Source organism: Pelodiscus sinensis, chromosome 5, assembly GCF_049634645.1.
Source record: "Pelodiscus sinensis isolate JC-2024 chromosome 5, ASM4963464v1, whole genome shotgun sequence".
Taxonomy (NCBI): domain Eukaryota; kingdom Metazoa; phylum Chordata; order Testudines; family Trionychidae; genus Pelodiscus; species Pelodiscus sinensis.
This window is the reverse complement of record NC_134715.1, coordinates 103,259,751-103,275,301: the sequence shown is the minus strand read 5'-3', so window position 1 is coordinate 103,275,301 and position 15,551 is coordinate 103,259,751. Positions and strand designations below refer to the sequence as shown.

General features: G+C 42.1%; 1 protein-coding gene across 20 annotated transcripts in view; it reads left to right on the top strand.

The window, feature by feature from the left end:
- LOC112543864 (cytosolic beta-glucosidase-like) overlaps nt 1–14,880 on the top strand; it is a 103,595-nt gene extending 88,715 nt beyond the window's left edge. For all 20 annotated transcript variants that reach the window (XM_075930661.1, XM_075930653.1, XM_075930646.1 and 17 more), the window contains one exon: nt 14,470–14,880. In XM_075930661.1, coding sequence (XP_075786776.1) covers nt 14,470–14,681 — 212 coding nt within the window. In that variant the 3' untranslated portion in view covers nt 14,682–14,880. The remainder of the gene's footprint in view (nt 1–14,469) is intronic.
- Nucleotides 14,881–15,551: the final 671 nt, after the last annotated feature.

Sequence of the window (15,551 nt, the reverse complement as noted above, 5' to 3'; positions counted from 1 at the left end):
GGCACAGTGTATTGCAGAAAGCAGTCTAAAGATTACATCTTGAATGAATAGCGATGGCAAAGTTCAGAGCCAGAGATCTGTCCCAACTGTCTTACTTCTGCACAAAATGGGGGAAAAGTGCTTCTGGGTTCTCACACCAGCGGAGACTTACAAATGGTAGATCTCTTCTGTTTGCAGTTCTTTGCCAACCAGCCCAATGAATCTTAGGTCACCATGAGTTTCAGAATGACTGCCTTTTTTACACATTCTACCCCAGCCATTAGAGCTGAAGTAAACAGACCCCAAATTCTACAGTCTGCACACTGCTGTTGGTCCTCACCTGCCTTCGTCTCTGACACCCACTATAATGTCAGTGATAGGGTTTTAAATTATATAATCACATATTGCTTTGAGACTCTAATGGCTTTTTTAGCAGTGATGTTATAAAAGGGACTGTCCCATTGAACAGACTTTTAAAACTAGAACTCTAATATTATAAGACCCTAAGAGTGGAGTTTTGATAATTTTCCTTGGGAAATTATTCGACAAATAACATGTATCACTGCAAGAAATTTATCCTGTGTAATTTTTTCTTTTCTTAATTTCATCCTATTTTTCTTACTTCTACTTCAATGTACCACACAAAATAAGGTCCCCCCTCTTTTGTATTTACACCCTTCAATTATTTGCAAACCGTTTCCTCTCTTTCAGCCTCCGTCATCATTTCACCAAGCTGTACATATCTGTCTTTTTTTTAAAGCTTTCCCCATAAGTCATTCTCACCATTCCAGATCATTTTTGTTTTTCTCTAAGTTCCATCCAATTTCTCAATGTCTTTTTGGAAACATCATACCCAGAAAACAAGACAGTGTTTGCCCCAGAGCTGCATAGAGAGTGACTGTTGCCTCATTGCTCTGACAGGTGATGTATTTGTTTATGCAGCCCGATTTTGCAAGCTCATGTCTAATTTATTGTTCACTATTAAAGTCAGCATTTTGAATTTAGATGCAAAACTTTTAATGCCTCCCCAACCCACTCCTTCTCTGCATATTATGTTAAACAGCCTCTAATGTCTTTGTGCACATAAGGACAAGCCACACTTCTCATGCACACCCATTATCTCTCCAGCCTTAACTCTGCCCTCCTTCTCTTGCCCACTCTACATGGGCAGAAGAACCCTTCTTATATTCTAAATAACAGCTTGATACATATATAATCAACACCTCGCTCCATGGATGGACAATAGAACCTCATTAGTGCAATGTAGGCTGGAGTCCACCTAATTTTTCATTCAAGCCACAACTCACTTGCTCTTCACATGAGACCCTACTCCTGCGCATGAGACCATACTCCTGACATATCCAGGTAGGTTGAGAGGAGATTTATATTATCTCCCAAAATATCTGTCATGCCTTTATGCAAGAAGTAGTGAAGTTTGGAATGGCAATTGGGTGGAGAGGTAGAGGCAATGGGGGTTTTCTTGAGTGCATATAAAGGATGAAATGGCTTATGTGACGAAGCACAAAGTTTACAGTGAAACTCTTAATTGACCATTACATGACAATGAAAATTTCACTTTGTCAACTTAACTTTGTGTTAACATAATTTTTTTATTTTCTGTGGGAATTTATACTAAGAATAATAAAACAATAAATCTGTGATCAAAGACAGAAATATATCTGTAGGCCTTCACAAGCATTTCCCTTCAAAATCTGTGTCTTATCACAGCTCATTTGTGCTTTTCATTTATTCTTCATCCTCCCTTTCTCTCAGTTCTTATGCACAGGTGTGAATATAATGTACACTATGTATACTGTACATGAAGTGTACACTGGAGATGGCAGTATTCTACTGCATCCATTTCATATTCAGTTTCAGTTCTGGAAAGTCCACTTTCAATTGTTTCACTCCTGATCTTAAATCAGCTAAGCTTGTTGGATGGTTATAATTGGAAAGAAAGATTAAAGTTATATGAAAAATGTCTTTATTTAAATATAAATCTTTTCCTGAACCTTTGTTTTACTAATATACATTATGTTTATAAATCTCTCTCTCTCTGTGTATGTGTGCATACACTGAGTAAACCCATCTAGGATAACATCAGTTCTGTATGCAACAAAGGCAAATCTTGTTCTAATGTAAGAGAGACAGGGATAGATAGGAGATATGAATATGCTGCATGCTTGCTGGGTTTTTTTTCCTGAAGTCTTGAATATATCTGCAATCCATAGGCTATGAAAAGAAACACAGTGTTTTGGCTGCCCTGCCAGTAATAACCTTTGCCCTGCTCCAAAGGTGACCTCTCTGTCCCTCCTGGGGCGAGAAGCAGTTCACTATGCCTACTGAACAGAGATTGCAAGTCTTGCAGAATTTTACTAATTGTGAGAGATTTTGCAAGAGCAGAAGATTAGTTGTGGCTGAGGTAAAGGAATAAGTCTGTTATAAAATTCAGTTAAATATTTCCTGTGCTTAAACGCAACCCTGACTATGCAATCCATGATATAGTATACCAGATAAAAGAATGACATTGTGGCATGTCTTGTTTACACTGGTTAGTTGAAAAAATTTAGGGTACGTCTATACTATAAAAGAAGATTGAAACTGCCACTGTAGATCTTCCAGGGTTCAAATTAGAGGTCTTAGTTAAGACAGCTGATTTAAAGTGAGAGGGAGCACTCCGGTCAATGCCGGTAACCTTGCTTTCACAAGGAGCAAAGAAAGTCGAAGGAAGAGTGTTCTTCCTTCGACTTCCTGCAGCATAGACAGCGCCAAAAGCCAAGTTAACCTACTTTGACTTCAGCTATGCAATTAACATAGCTGAAGTTGCATATCCTAATTTGACTTTGTCCCATAGTATAGATATACCTTTAGTGTATACACAGAAGCTAAAATACAATAGAACATAGACCTGTCAAAGTAATACGTCTGTTCCAGCAACGTTTTCTCTTGACCAACTCAAAGCATACAAGCAAATTTATTTGCTGATGTAAATTGGTACCTTTCTAGTGCTGTCACTAATTTACACCAGCAAAGAATTTGGCACATGTTTCTCTTAAAAAAACAAAACTTAATCCTTGTAACTTCTTGCAGTGGCAGTCTTCGAATATCCAAACTGGGCTGTATGAAGTCTGTTGGAGTAAAAGGCCTATTAACAAGTATAGCTGTTTTGTTCAACTAGTAATTTGTTTAACAGGTTTCCACTGCAACTGCTAAATGATTTCACTTTAAAGGATGCTGTGAAAGTTAATTAAAAACATTCATTAGGGTTTTAATAATTCCTTAGAGGCTTGAAACTCAAATCTATTTTCATACCAAAAATGATTTTCCTCTTGCCTTCCTACACTCCCTGGGTTGTGGGATGTTATTGTAGGGTAAATAACAAGTGTTGCTGGAATGCTAGCAAAGTTTTCATCCCTTGCTTTTAGAAATAAAGCTTAACTGTATTTGATTGGCAGTGGGGGAAATAACTGTTCTAAAATCAAATTGATGCTCGCAAAATAGAGCTGTGTCAAGGAGACAAAAAGATAATGTCAAGTTCGGAGTGTTGTTTGTTACAGTGTGGCTTTACGGAATCATTTTTCATGAACCTTTAAAGGAGTCAGTCTTTGGCCTAGTTTCCTGGTGAGTATGGACTCACATACAGTTGATTGCTCTTGCCCTGTGGGCAGGGCAGAACAAGGAGTATGATTTAGCGTGGCCTGCTGGCTAGGGCAGATAGCAAATGCAGTCTATCAGTCTCAACCCTGAACAGGGCAATGCAATAGCAATCTATAGACTGGCTTCCTGGCTGGACAGACCGAAGACAAACACTGGTCATTTGGCTCAAAATGGGTAGGCTCCCCATTCCAGGGGTGTGGTTGGCAGCTGGAGTTTTGGCAGTCACTCTACTCCATCTGGTCCCAGCACAGGGCCCTACCAGTAGCAGTGGGTTCTGCCACTGAATCAGCAGGGATCCCATCAAAACATGTGGACTTGTGCTCTGGCAGCAAAACTGGGCTAAAGTCTGATTTCCTGGACTACTTCCTACAACAGTCCAGGGATAGGGCTCCATAGTCCAAAGTCCTGCATCTCCTTGGGGTACTTGGCACCTGGCAGTCCTGGCAGCTCCTTGGAGTCCTCTTCTAAGGATAGGGCTGGCACAACTCAGTCCAGAGTGGGGGAAGAGGGAGGCAGCAACAAGGCAGAGGCATCCAACTCATTCCCTGGTTCTCACCCAACTGGAGGTATGTCGACGGAGCCATGTAGATGAGTTTACTAGACATAGCAAAAAGAAGCGGCGATTTAAATAATCGCTGCTTAATTTACATCAAAATGGCCGCTGCGCTGTGCTGACGATCAGCTGATCGGCACAGCGGGGCAGTCTAGACGTGCTATGGTCAACAAGGGAAGCCTTTGTTGACTGCTCCGGTATGCCTCATGAAACGAGGTTTACCGGAGCGGTTGACAAAGGCTTCCCTTGTTGACCATGGCACGTCTAGAATGTCCCGCTGTGCCGATCAGCTGATCGTTGGCACAGCGCGGTGACCATTTTGATATAAATGAAGCTGCGATTATTTAAATCGCCGCTTCCTTTTGCTATGTCTAGTAAGCTCATCTACATGGCTCCATCGATGGAGCCATGTAGTCTAGACATACCCTGAGATAGCAGTTTTGCCTTTTACATTTCCTATTCTGACTCTCTGCATCCAGCCTAAGGGGTGGCCCAGCTTAGGTCCTCCAGAAAGAGGCAAAATAGTGGTTTCTCCCACTCAGACTCAGAGGGTGATCACATGGCCTCACTAAACAGAGATATAAGGGGGGCAGGATTTAGCTCTTTATGTTTTTTCTAGACTGGATACATTGATTTTGAAGCCCCTTGAAGGATGATGTTAGGACATGACACACAGATGGAAATCTGGTCCCATTTTGGTAATGGGTATTTTGTCATTAAGTTTCATGTGACTAGGACTTAGCCCAATGTGAATTTACAACCTATTGAGTAGTTATGCTATGTTTTCCATCTGTGCCTCACAAATGGAAACAAGTGTCTTTTGACTTTCAGTAAATGTCCAGCATTTTGAGCTTTCCTACAGACTTTCCTTTGGTAGTATTTACCGTTTCCTTCAAGGGACAAATCTATTTTAAATATTTAAATATTCTTTAGAGTTAAAATCATGATTCTACCTGGGCTTCCTCGACCTCCCTTTCCCCCCGCCACCATGATACCCTTTTGCTAACAAACCAGGTTTCAACCAATGTTTCCTGAATGTAAATTTCTTCTTGGATCTTTTCCCTGAATCTTTTAGTTCACTTTATTGAACATTTACATGTCAGCCATGATTACTGCTGATCTAGCTCTACTGCAAGTTTAAAGTTTTCCCAAGCATAGTTAAGCTGAATTTTATGCCTCTGGTGAAGTTTGTTGAGATATAATAATGTACATGACCATTACATTATTATTGCTTTTCATTCTCTTATTAATAAACATCTATTTAAATCAATATATATCATTTGTGTATATTTGATTTGTACCTTTCCATTGCTGCATGATTGAATTTTGTGACAGAGATGCAATAATGTTCTAGACCCGTACATTCTGGAGGAGAAGCATATTTCATATTTTTCACTTTGCAGTCTATGAGGAATTGTATTTTCCAAACAAGTACTGATTGCAATTTAAAGAATACATCTGAATGCATTCCTTTTTGAGTAAGTGCAGTTAACTTACACAATTAACTTAATACATTAATCACAATTAATCAGTTTTAATCATACTGTAAAACAATAGCATGCCAATTAATAACAAATATTTGCACTATAAAAATGATAAGCAAAGAAAATAGTATTTTTCTATTCACCTCTTATAAATACTGTAGTGCAATCTCATTATTCTGAAAATGCAACTCACAAATGTGTGGGGTTTTTGTTACATAACTGCACTCAAAAAACTAGCATCTACAAGTCCACACAGTCCTATTTCATGTTCAGCCAGCTGGTAAGATGAACAGGTTTGTTGACATTTTCGGGAAATAATGCTGCCTGCTTCTTATTTATAATGTCATCAGAAAGTGAGAACATGCGTTTGCTTTGGATTTTTGTAGCCAGCGTTTCAAGATATTTACATACCAAGTATGCTAAACATTCATATACCCCTTCAGCCTTCTATTGTGGCATCTGACTCAGATCATGAAAATGAACATGAGTTGGTATGCTCTGCTTTGGATCATTATTAAACAGAACTTGTCATCAACCTAGACACATGTTCTTTGGAATGGTGTGTGAGGGGTGAGGGGTGCGATCACCCCCTCCCAGCTCGAGAGGAGGGCTTGGCGAACCCCTTTGCCCTCTGTCTGCCAGTATCCTGCCTTGGGCCCCTGCTTACAATCCCGGACACTTTGGGTGCGATCACCCTCTCCCAGGACGGGATGGGGGGGTCAGCGGACCCTGCAGCTGTCACCCGTCCCTGCAGGGTGGGGCCTGAGCCCTCAGTCTAGTCTCCTTTCATTTGGTTGGCACCTGGTTCTAATGCACGCCTGAGCTGGCGCTGCCCAGGATTGAATGCTCCTCGGAGGTGAGGGAGGGGGACCCGGTCCCACCCTCTCTCTGGGTCCCAGCCTGGGGCCCTAAGTGTTGGGGCTTACTCGTGCCACGACGCAGTAGATGGGGGTCACTCCTGCCGTAACCCGTCTACCCACGGACGCCAAAATGGCCCCGCCCCGGGCTTCTTCCTCCCTTCCCCGGTACCTTCGTACCGTCGTCCCGGTTCCTGGGGCCTACCCTGGTTCAGGAGTCCGGGTCTGGGGTCGCTCTGGCGATGTCTTGCAGGTCCGTTCCCTGCGCTGGGTCCGATCTCTGCTGGTCCGTTCCTTCCAGGGCCAGCGGGGAGGGGTCCAATCTCCGTCAGAGATGGGACTGGTCGACCGCAAGCTGCGGTGGCTGTCCCGGGAACCCCGGGGCCGAGGCCAGGCTGCCTGCTGGCCTCGATGCCGCTCGGGGTCTGTTTTGCGCTCGGGGATTCTCCTACCTGCCTCTGAGGAGGCTGCCCCCCCGCGCTGGCGGCGAGCCTTTTTAACATGGCCCGCCACGCCGGACGCCGCCCGGGTCTCCTCCCCTCCCGGCAGCGCACCGACTTTCTCAGCAGCCACCCAGATGCATGGCTCTGCCCAGCTCCCGCCCAGCCCCCGCCCAGCGTGGCCTCCGGGGAGGGCCCAGCAGTTCCCTGCCAGCACAGCCGTGAAGGCTGAGCGCGGCCCCGCCGGCCTCCCCCGCCCATGCCGGGGCCGGTGGGAGGGGCTTGGGCCGCACCGCCACTTTCCGCAGCCCAACGGCCCAGGCCATCTCCCATGCGGGTCGCTGGCGGCCCGTCACATGATGGTTGAAACATGAATGGACATATGAATCTTTAGCACACATGGTAGGTAAATATCTTGTGATACTATCTACAACAGTGCCATGTTCTTGCTTTCAAGGGACATTGTCAATAAGAAGCAAGCAGCATTATCTTCTGCAAATGTAAACAAACTTTGAAAAATTGGCTGAACAAGAAACAGGACTGAGTGGACTTACAGGCTCAAAAGTTTTACATTGTTTTATTTTTCAGTGCAGTTTTTGGTACATAATTCTACATTTGTAGGTTCAACTTATATTAAGTGAATTGAAAAATCCTATTTCTTTTATTTTTTACAGTGCAAATATATGTAATACAAAGATAAATTGAGCAGTGTACACTTTGTATTCTGTGTTGTAATAGAAATCCATAATTTGAAAATGCAGAAAATATCCAAAAATATTTAAATAAATGCTATTCTATTACTGTGTAACAGTGCAATTGATCGCACAATTAATCACAGTTAAGTTTTTTAAATCATCCAATTAATGTTTTTAATTGCTTGAGAGCCCTATTCCTTCTAATTTAAAGGAATACATTTGGTTGGTGGTGGTCAGCATTTGTGGGCTTTCAACAGAAGATAAATACTTTCGTGAGTGCAATTTAATAATTGTATTTGGTTTAAAATATACATTGAAACTAGACAAGTGTAAATTTTGATGCTCAGTTGGTGAGCATATGAGAACTGCATGACTGGAAGACTTGCACTGAAAGTAAGACTTCAAATATGTTTTCATATTTCATGTTGCCACATGAATGAGTGCCCCTCTCTTACACACTTAGATGGGGTCACAGTGTTGCCAACTGTACTGGCTAAGACCACCCCAATCATTGCTTAAAGCTTTAAAACAATCCCAAAATAATATGAATTGACTGGCAACTAATGAGCACAGTCAGAACAAATATTATAACCAGGCCAGTTTCTGCAATGATTTTAACTGATCCCTTTGATCTTATTGGTTTATGAAAGTGTAACCTCTACAATTAAATATTCAGTACAGAAATATCCTGGTTGGGCATCATCTAGTGTTGTTAATGTGTTAGTAATAACACCTAAAAAAGCTGTGCGTAGCTATAAAGGCACTCTAAACTAGGATTACCTTAAATTGCTTTATATATATACTAGCAGATGTATCTGATGTTGCTTGGGTCTCTTTTGAAGTAATTTTTTTGCGGGGGAGGAATAAATGAAAAATATGCACAATTTATTTCATTGATTGTATTTTTAAAAAATGAAGGCTGGAGAGAAGGATTGGGGGTAAGGAATAGTAGGAGATGGGTAGCTTGGGCAGAGGGTTGAAAGGTGCTGGGGTGCTCAAGGCAGGGGAGCTCAGTGCAGGGGGAAGGAGGTGGGGTACAGAAATCAAAGCAGATGGGAAGTGCAGAACTCAGGGCAGGGGGCTGGGAGTTGGGGGGTGTGCTTACCTGGGCCACCTATGGCAGCGAGGGTGACACTGCTTCAGTGGCAGCTCCTCCCATGTGTCCGTGGTAGTATTCCCTGGCCAGTGGCTCCTCCTGAGGGGTTGGGAATGTGCTCCCCACAGGGCAGCTTCTCCCAGGAGCGTGTGATCCAGGTCTGCACACATGTCAGGTGGGGACTGGGGTTCCAGCTTGTCTAGGGGGTTCAGCCTCTGGCCTGCTGCTGCCCCTGATGGTCCTTGCTTAGGGGAGTGGCACTTTGTGAGCTGGTCCTGGTCTCCACATGACCCCCTAACCTGCAGCTGGTCTGTGAAAAGTGGTGCTCCAGGGATTATCCCCATCTCCAGCCGCCCACTCCATATTTCAGCCTGTTTGGGGTGGAGCTAAAGGGGGCTAGACAGGTTTCATGGTCTGCCCCTGGCCGCCAGAGCCTCCTACTCCCCCCCCCCCCCCCCGCCATGCCTACAGGTTGTCTGGGGAGGAGCCGAGGCTCCAGGGGCTGTCCTCCCTCTAGTAGCCCCACTCCCCTCCCCCCCCGTCCCGCAGCCTGCAGGCTGTCTGAAGAGTCTGAGCTCTGAGACTGCCCCCTCCAGTGCATCCCCGTGGCCTTCAAGCTGTGTGGAGAGGGGGCAGGCTCCGGGGCCTGCACACTCCTCCAGCACCCCACCCACACAGCCTACAATGTCTTCATGCGGTGTGGGGGTAAGCTCTGGCTATGGGACTCTTTATCTGGTGGAGCCCCATCCCTGCTGGCCACTCTCATTTGTGCTTCAGCTGCCCCTAGTGGCCACTCTCAGTATCACGTCCCTCTTCTCTCTGGCCCCTCCCTTTCCATGTTATGCAAAACATTCCCATTCCTGGCACTTCCCATTTTCTAGGCACAGCCAAACACTGACCTTGGTTAAGTTAGGGCAAGAGGAAGCTGCATACCAAATTTGGTGGTCCTAACTCTTACGGTTTAGGAGGAGTTCTTGAACAAATGGACTCACAGATACAGAGACAGACACACACACTCTAATATATATAGATATAGATATAGATATTTGGCATTAAACACATCAAATGTCACAAGAAGCACACTATCAAACTTATCCTTAATGGGTGCATTATAGCAGCCAATCTATTCCCTTTCCCCTCTCCCCACCAGTAAACCCTCATTACTGTGCATGTATGATGGGCCGTTTTTCAAGTGTACTTGTGCACATCATCTCTGAAAGTCAGTGCTACCTAGTTGGAGCTTCAGGACACATTCCATACAGCAAGTGACTGCATGAAGTTCTTGCCAGTCATTAGTTTTGAGTCTTCACTATTCGGGCAGCACATGAGAATGGCTGGAGCCTTTTCACTGATTGCCAGTTAAGCCCTTAAACTGATAAAAGCTGGAGAATTCTAATAACAGATTTATTGCATTGCATCCAATGTTGTCCCCTGCTCTTTCTATATTAATATGCTGAGTAGTTAATTGTAAATGTATGCTTTCATATTCACAAATCTTTTGCTTGTCTTTTTGCAGACATTAGATGCTGTAAAGTTGTCAGTCTCAGAATAACATGCTAAAATGTTATCTTAAGGTAGTGCCTGGTACTCCTCATTAACCCTGTTGATTGATGCTTATGTGTTTAACTTCACTGTATCACTTGTAATAGAAGACAGGAGGTAGAGGAAAATGTAAAATGTTTGTCAATAATGGTATTTTAAATCTACTTTGAACAACCAGCTGCAGATTTTAAGTGCTTCAATTCTGAGTGACAGTCGAGTTGGTGTCTCAGGGAAGTAGTAAATTGATATGGGCCCAGATCCACACATACTAACGTTTAATCAGTTTATATTCAGAAGTCTTTCTTTGCAACCATAAGGGCTAGAAACTTTATACATTCATTCTACTGAATCTGAATCTGTTTTGGAAAATTTGCTAAAGACATCAAGTGAACTGTAACTGTAACTGTGGACTGGGAGTTTGACATCCAGGTTAAAAATTGTTAGTGATGTAATTTTTACAAGAGAAGAAAAAGTGATTAGCATAGAATGCAGCATGCAAAAAGAAATCCTATAGCACATTAATGAAGACACAAACTAAATGAAAGCAAAGCCTAGGAAATCCTTTAATTGCCTGGTATGAACACACAGATTGCTGATATTGTTTTGAAGTATTAATTGTGTCAAATGTATTGATCAAATTGGCTCAAAGAACAGTTATATACTGAACAAATACATTCACACTCTCTTTTCTGATATGGTCCCCAAAAGACTTTAGCAAACCATAGAAAACTGAGTGAGTTGATGGGAGCCAATTGAGGGCTTATAGGAATGAGGTTTATTATAGCTGGAGCAGAAACAATGGTTTGATTGAAGAAGGAGTGAAGGATGATGGAGACTGGAGAGGAGGAGTTTACAGTGGTTCAGGTGAGAGCGAGAACTAAGAGGTGAAACAAACTGTATGCAGTAGGGATGAGGAGGAAGTGATAGAAGCTAGCAATATTGTAGAGAAAGAAGTGGTCTCCTTTGGTTTTTCTCTTCACTTCCAGGATCTAACCAAATGTTAAGGCAAATTACCTCATGGTTGCAAGTTTCCGTGGTTTGGAGGGTAGTTAATGATACATAAAGCTGGAAGCAAAGCCTGCATTTTCATTTTTAGCCATAGAAAGTGGTGGAAAGTGGTGGAAAGGAGAAGATATCACAGAGATATGTGATATAAGCCTGGACCAATGTCAGGGGTAGCGAAGTTTATTTAAGAGTAATTAGCTTGTGGAGATAAAAAAGACTGTGGGAACAAAGTCACCCAGGGATGACTTCAGAGAGAGAGATGATGACAGAGCCTGGGAAATTCCAGTAGAGGCAGAAAGGGCCAATTAATAGTAACAGTGAAGGAGTTGTCAGCTAGGTAAAGGAGTAAGTAGCCAGTGTCACAGACACCCAAGGATGAGAGGCTCTTGTGGAGAGGTAGGTGGCTTATGGTGTCAAAGGTAGCATAGCTATTGAGGAAAAATGAGTACAGAGAAGTGACCCTACAAGGAACAGACAGTTAATGTGAAAAATGACAAGACAAATTAGATACTTGGCAGTACACCTAAAGGATCTCCTTCAGCTATTGTGGCCACCCACATTGGCAGAGTAATTAGCACAACTTCCAGTTATGGTGATTAATGGCATTCTGGGGGCAGACAGATCTATGTCTATTTATATCATGGCTGACATCATAGAATCTAGAAAGCACAGCAAAGATTAGAAGAGGCAGTTGCTATCCAGTCGTGGTCTGTTCTCTCTTAACTGGTTTAGGTGAGTCCAGTGTAAAAACATATCCCAGGTAAACAAAAGCTTACCAGCCCTTTAAAAACTGGAGGAGACCTGTGTAAAAAGATGTATCTAAAAGATGTATCCTGTGCTCTAAAGGTGGTGAGAGTCAAATTAATCATAATTGTTAGAAGTATGAGGTGTTTGTATTTTGAAACTGCAGTGAAAATACTCTTTATTGAACTTTGGGGGGGATTATCTTTTACCCCTCACCCAAAAGAAAAGAAAAGAAAAGAAAAGAAAAAATCCCCAAACCTTTAACAGTGTGTGTAGTATAGAGAGTGCACTCTTTAACTAGGAATGTTGGGAAAACACGCTCAAGGCTTAGAAATAATGAGCTCCTAATGTGTTTTCTTATCAAAGTATCGGCATGAAATTCACTATTGGAGAATGTCCTATTATCAAGGCAGCAGTGTATCAAAAGTTCACCCTGGATATTATTTTTGCGTCTCATCTCTTTATTTGAGTTGTCTTCCCCTCCCCCTCCCTTTTAATAGTTTTAAGTCAAAAGCACTAGAAACACAAGAAGAACGGTGCTTATCACATTTATTCCAGCTTCCTTGGACCAACAGCTATCCCTGTCAGACATAGTTATCTTTGTATGCAATGCTGTTTTGAGCAGAGATTTCATACACACATTTCTCCCTCCCCCCCAGCTCAAGATTTAGGTACCTCATAAATCAAATTGACAAGTCACATGATGATGTTTCATTCCCTATTTTGTCTGTTGGATGCAGAAAGACATGTACAGTAGGTTCCTCGGTGGTTTATTCCCTAACAATAGCACAGCATTGTGGAGTTCATAGACTATGTCAGACTCTTTCTGTATCGTACCTAAGCAATTCTTATACCTAAACATTTCTCTGTGACAAAAAGTAGAGGCATGTTCCCACCATTGCTTCTGAATATTCATGACTACTGTGGAACTAGTGGCAATTTAGAAGATTACTTTTTCCTATCCTTCCCTTTGCTTTACAGGAGAAATAGTGTTTATTGTTGATACACTGATTTTTCTGTTACATTTTGTTCAAAAATTATGCAAATGTATAATTAGTGACACAGACAATTATGGTTCCAGGAATATGGAAGAAAGAAGCAGATTAGTTTTGTTTTATCTTCCCAGTTAAACCAATCAAAGGAATCCAGGTTTTCGTATACTTAATTTTTGCTTGCTTTTTGATTATCCAAGTTATATGTGCATTATCAATTTTCATGCAATTTCTCTTCATATTTTATTCAAGAAAACCACCAACTAGTCAAACAAAATTATCACTGATTATTTTTTCAGCCTTTTTCCTCTCATGTATGTGTATGCATCAGGTCAAACAATGAATGGTAACATTAGATTTAGTTCTGGAAATACTCATATTGCTTATTGAAGAATTTGGGATTTAAAATATTGTTTCAAAAATAAATTGTTCACATTCTTTTCCTTCTGTTGTATGTTATGTGATCACATTTATGCACAAGTGTGCAACTTTACTCAACAATGCATGTATACTGTATGTAATGAGAGAACCAAGACCCAAACTCAAAGAATCATTTCGGAGGTGTTGGATTTCTTAGCCGTGAAAAGAGGCCAGAGCATTGCTCATGTTCTAGGTTTAAGGATTTTGTTTTATAAGGAACTGTTGGAAGAATATTTTTAACTTTCGTAGCCTTTCTAGTTTAAGAAAGTAAGACATTTTAAATAGTGAAGGTTGGACATTGTCCTGTATTCACCTTTGAGCTAGCTTGGTAGAATTCCGTCAAAGAGGCTCCTATTGTCTTGCCATACAGAGTTCCACATAAAGGCTAGGTCTATACTAGGGGACAAAGTAGAACTGAGATATGCAAGGCCAGCTACATGAATAGTGTAGATGAAGTCAATGTATCTTACTTAGAATTTCCACAGCGTCCCTACTGCGGGAGGTCGATGGGAGAAACTCTCCTGTTGACTTCCCTTCCTCCATGTCTGAGTAGAGTACTGGAGTTGATGGGGGTGTGATCAGTGGTCAGTTTGACAGGTTCCATATTAGACCTGCTAAATCAAACTCGGGAGATCAATATCCACAGCACTGAACTCCTGGTAAGTAGAGAAAAGGCCAGTGTCTTTTTTGTAATTTAGCGTGTTTTGTATGAAGGTGTGAGACCGATGGCAGTGTACAGGACCTAACATTTCACAGTAAACCACTGTCCTATCCAGCTCTGCCAATGCTTCTCTTTACCTTACTGCCTGGGGTGCTCCAGGAATGGAAAGGCAGACCAGTTCCACGAGCTACTTCTCTGGCAAAAAATATATCTTTTCTTAGGTTGTCAGTATCAATATTTATATAGTTTTTGCCATTACAGGTACTATCAAAGTGGAATATTAAAAAAATCAGTTAATTACAAACTATATATTTGTAAGGTTATATTTGTTATATTAATTTCAGCCATCTCTCTTGATGACGTCCATCTTAAAGGATATTTTGTGTGGTCCCTCCTTGACAACTTTGAATGGACTTGTGGATACAGCTGTCGATTTGGACTCTTCCATGTTGACTTTGAAAACCCAGCTCTCCCTCGTGTTCCTTACAGATCAGCAATAGAATACGCCAAAGTTATCTCCAACAACAGACGTACAAAATCAGTTGAAGAGCTGTAATGACCTGCCATTTGGTACCTACAGCTGGCTCCTTTCGAAGAAGCTGTATGTAATTTTTTTTAAAACAGAATAGTTTAGAAAATGCTGACTAATCTGGAGAGGGAGGTTGTATATTAACTAACCTGACAGGTTCAGTTAGGAATACATGGTTTTCTTTATGTAAGCAGGAAAGAAATAAAGTGCAAGTTACTTTGCAGTGGATTTGGCAACTATGTTTTAAACTGTATGTTTAAAGGAACTTTTGTCACCTTCAAATCTAATCAGTTTTAAATATAAGCTAAAAGTAGTTTCACCTGCCTAAGACTTTCCTGTCAGATCTTGTAATTTTACAGCCACTTAGTCCTGTATTCGTATGCTTTTCTTTGTCCTGAGGGTGTGAAAGCCCCAAAGCAAAGGAAAAGGTTTGTAGTGACAACAATTCTACAGAAAGCATTAACAAATGAAGAAAGCAAATCAACAAAAATATAAGGGATTTATATGTACACTCCTATAAGGGGAGGAGAGGGACTCAGGCTTGTCCACTATTCTGGGTCTCAACATAGGGACCCTCAGGAAGCTGCTTGGTCCCGCCCCCCTTCACTCTCCCTTATTTGCCTCCTGTTCACTGAACCACTTCCCCTCTGCCTCTTGCACCCTCCTGGCCCCTGAATCAAAGCCGGCAGCCTTGCAGGTATCAGGCTGGAGCCTCAATCCTACTTCTCTGAGCCTGCCCATCACTGCTCTTTCTCCAAAGTGCTTCTCTGGGAACCAGTCCTTCACCCTCTCTGGTCAGGCCCCAACTGTACACTTCTCTTCTGCGCAACTCCTTATAACCAAGTCTTCCCCAGCAAAAGCTGTTCTCTGATTGGCTTCTTACAAGCCTCTCTCCTT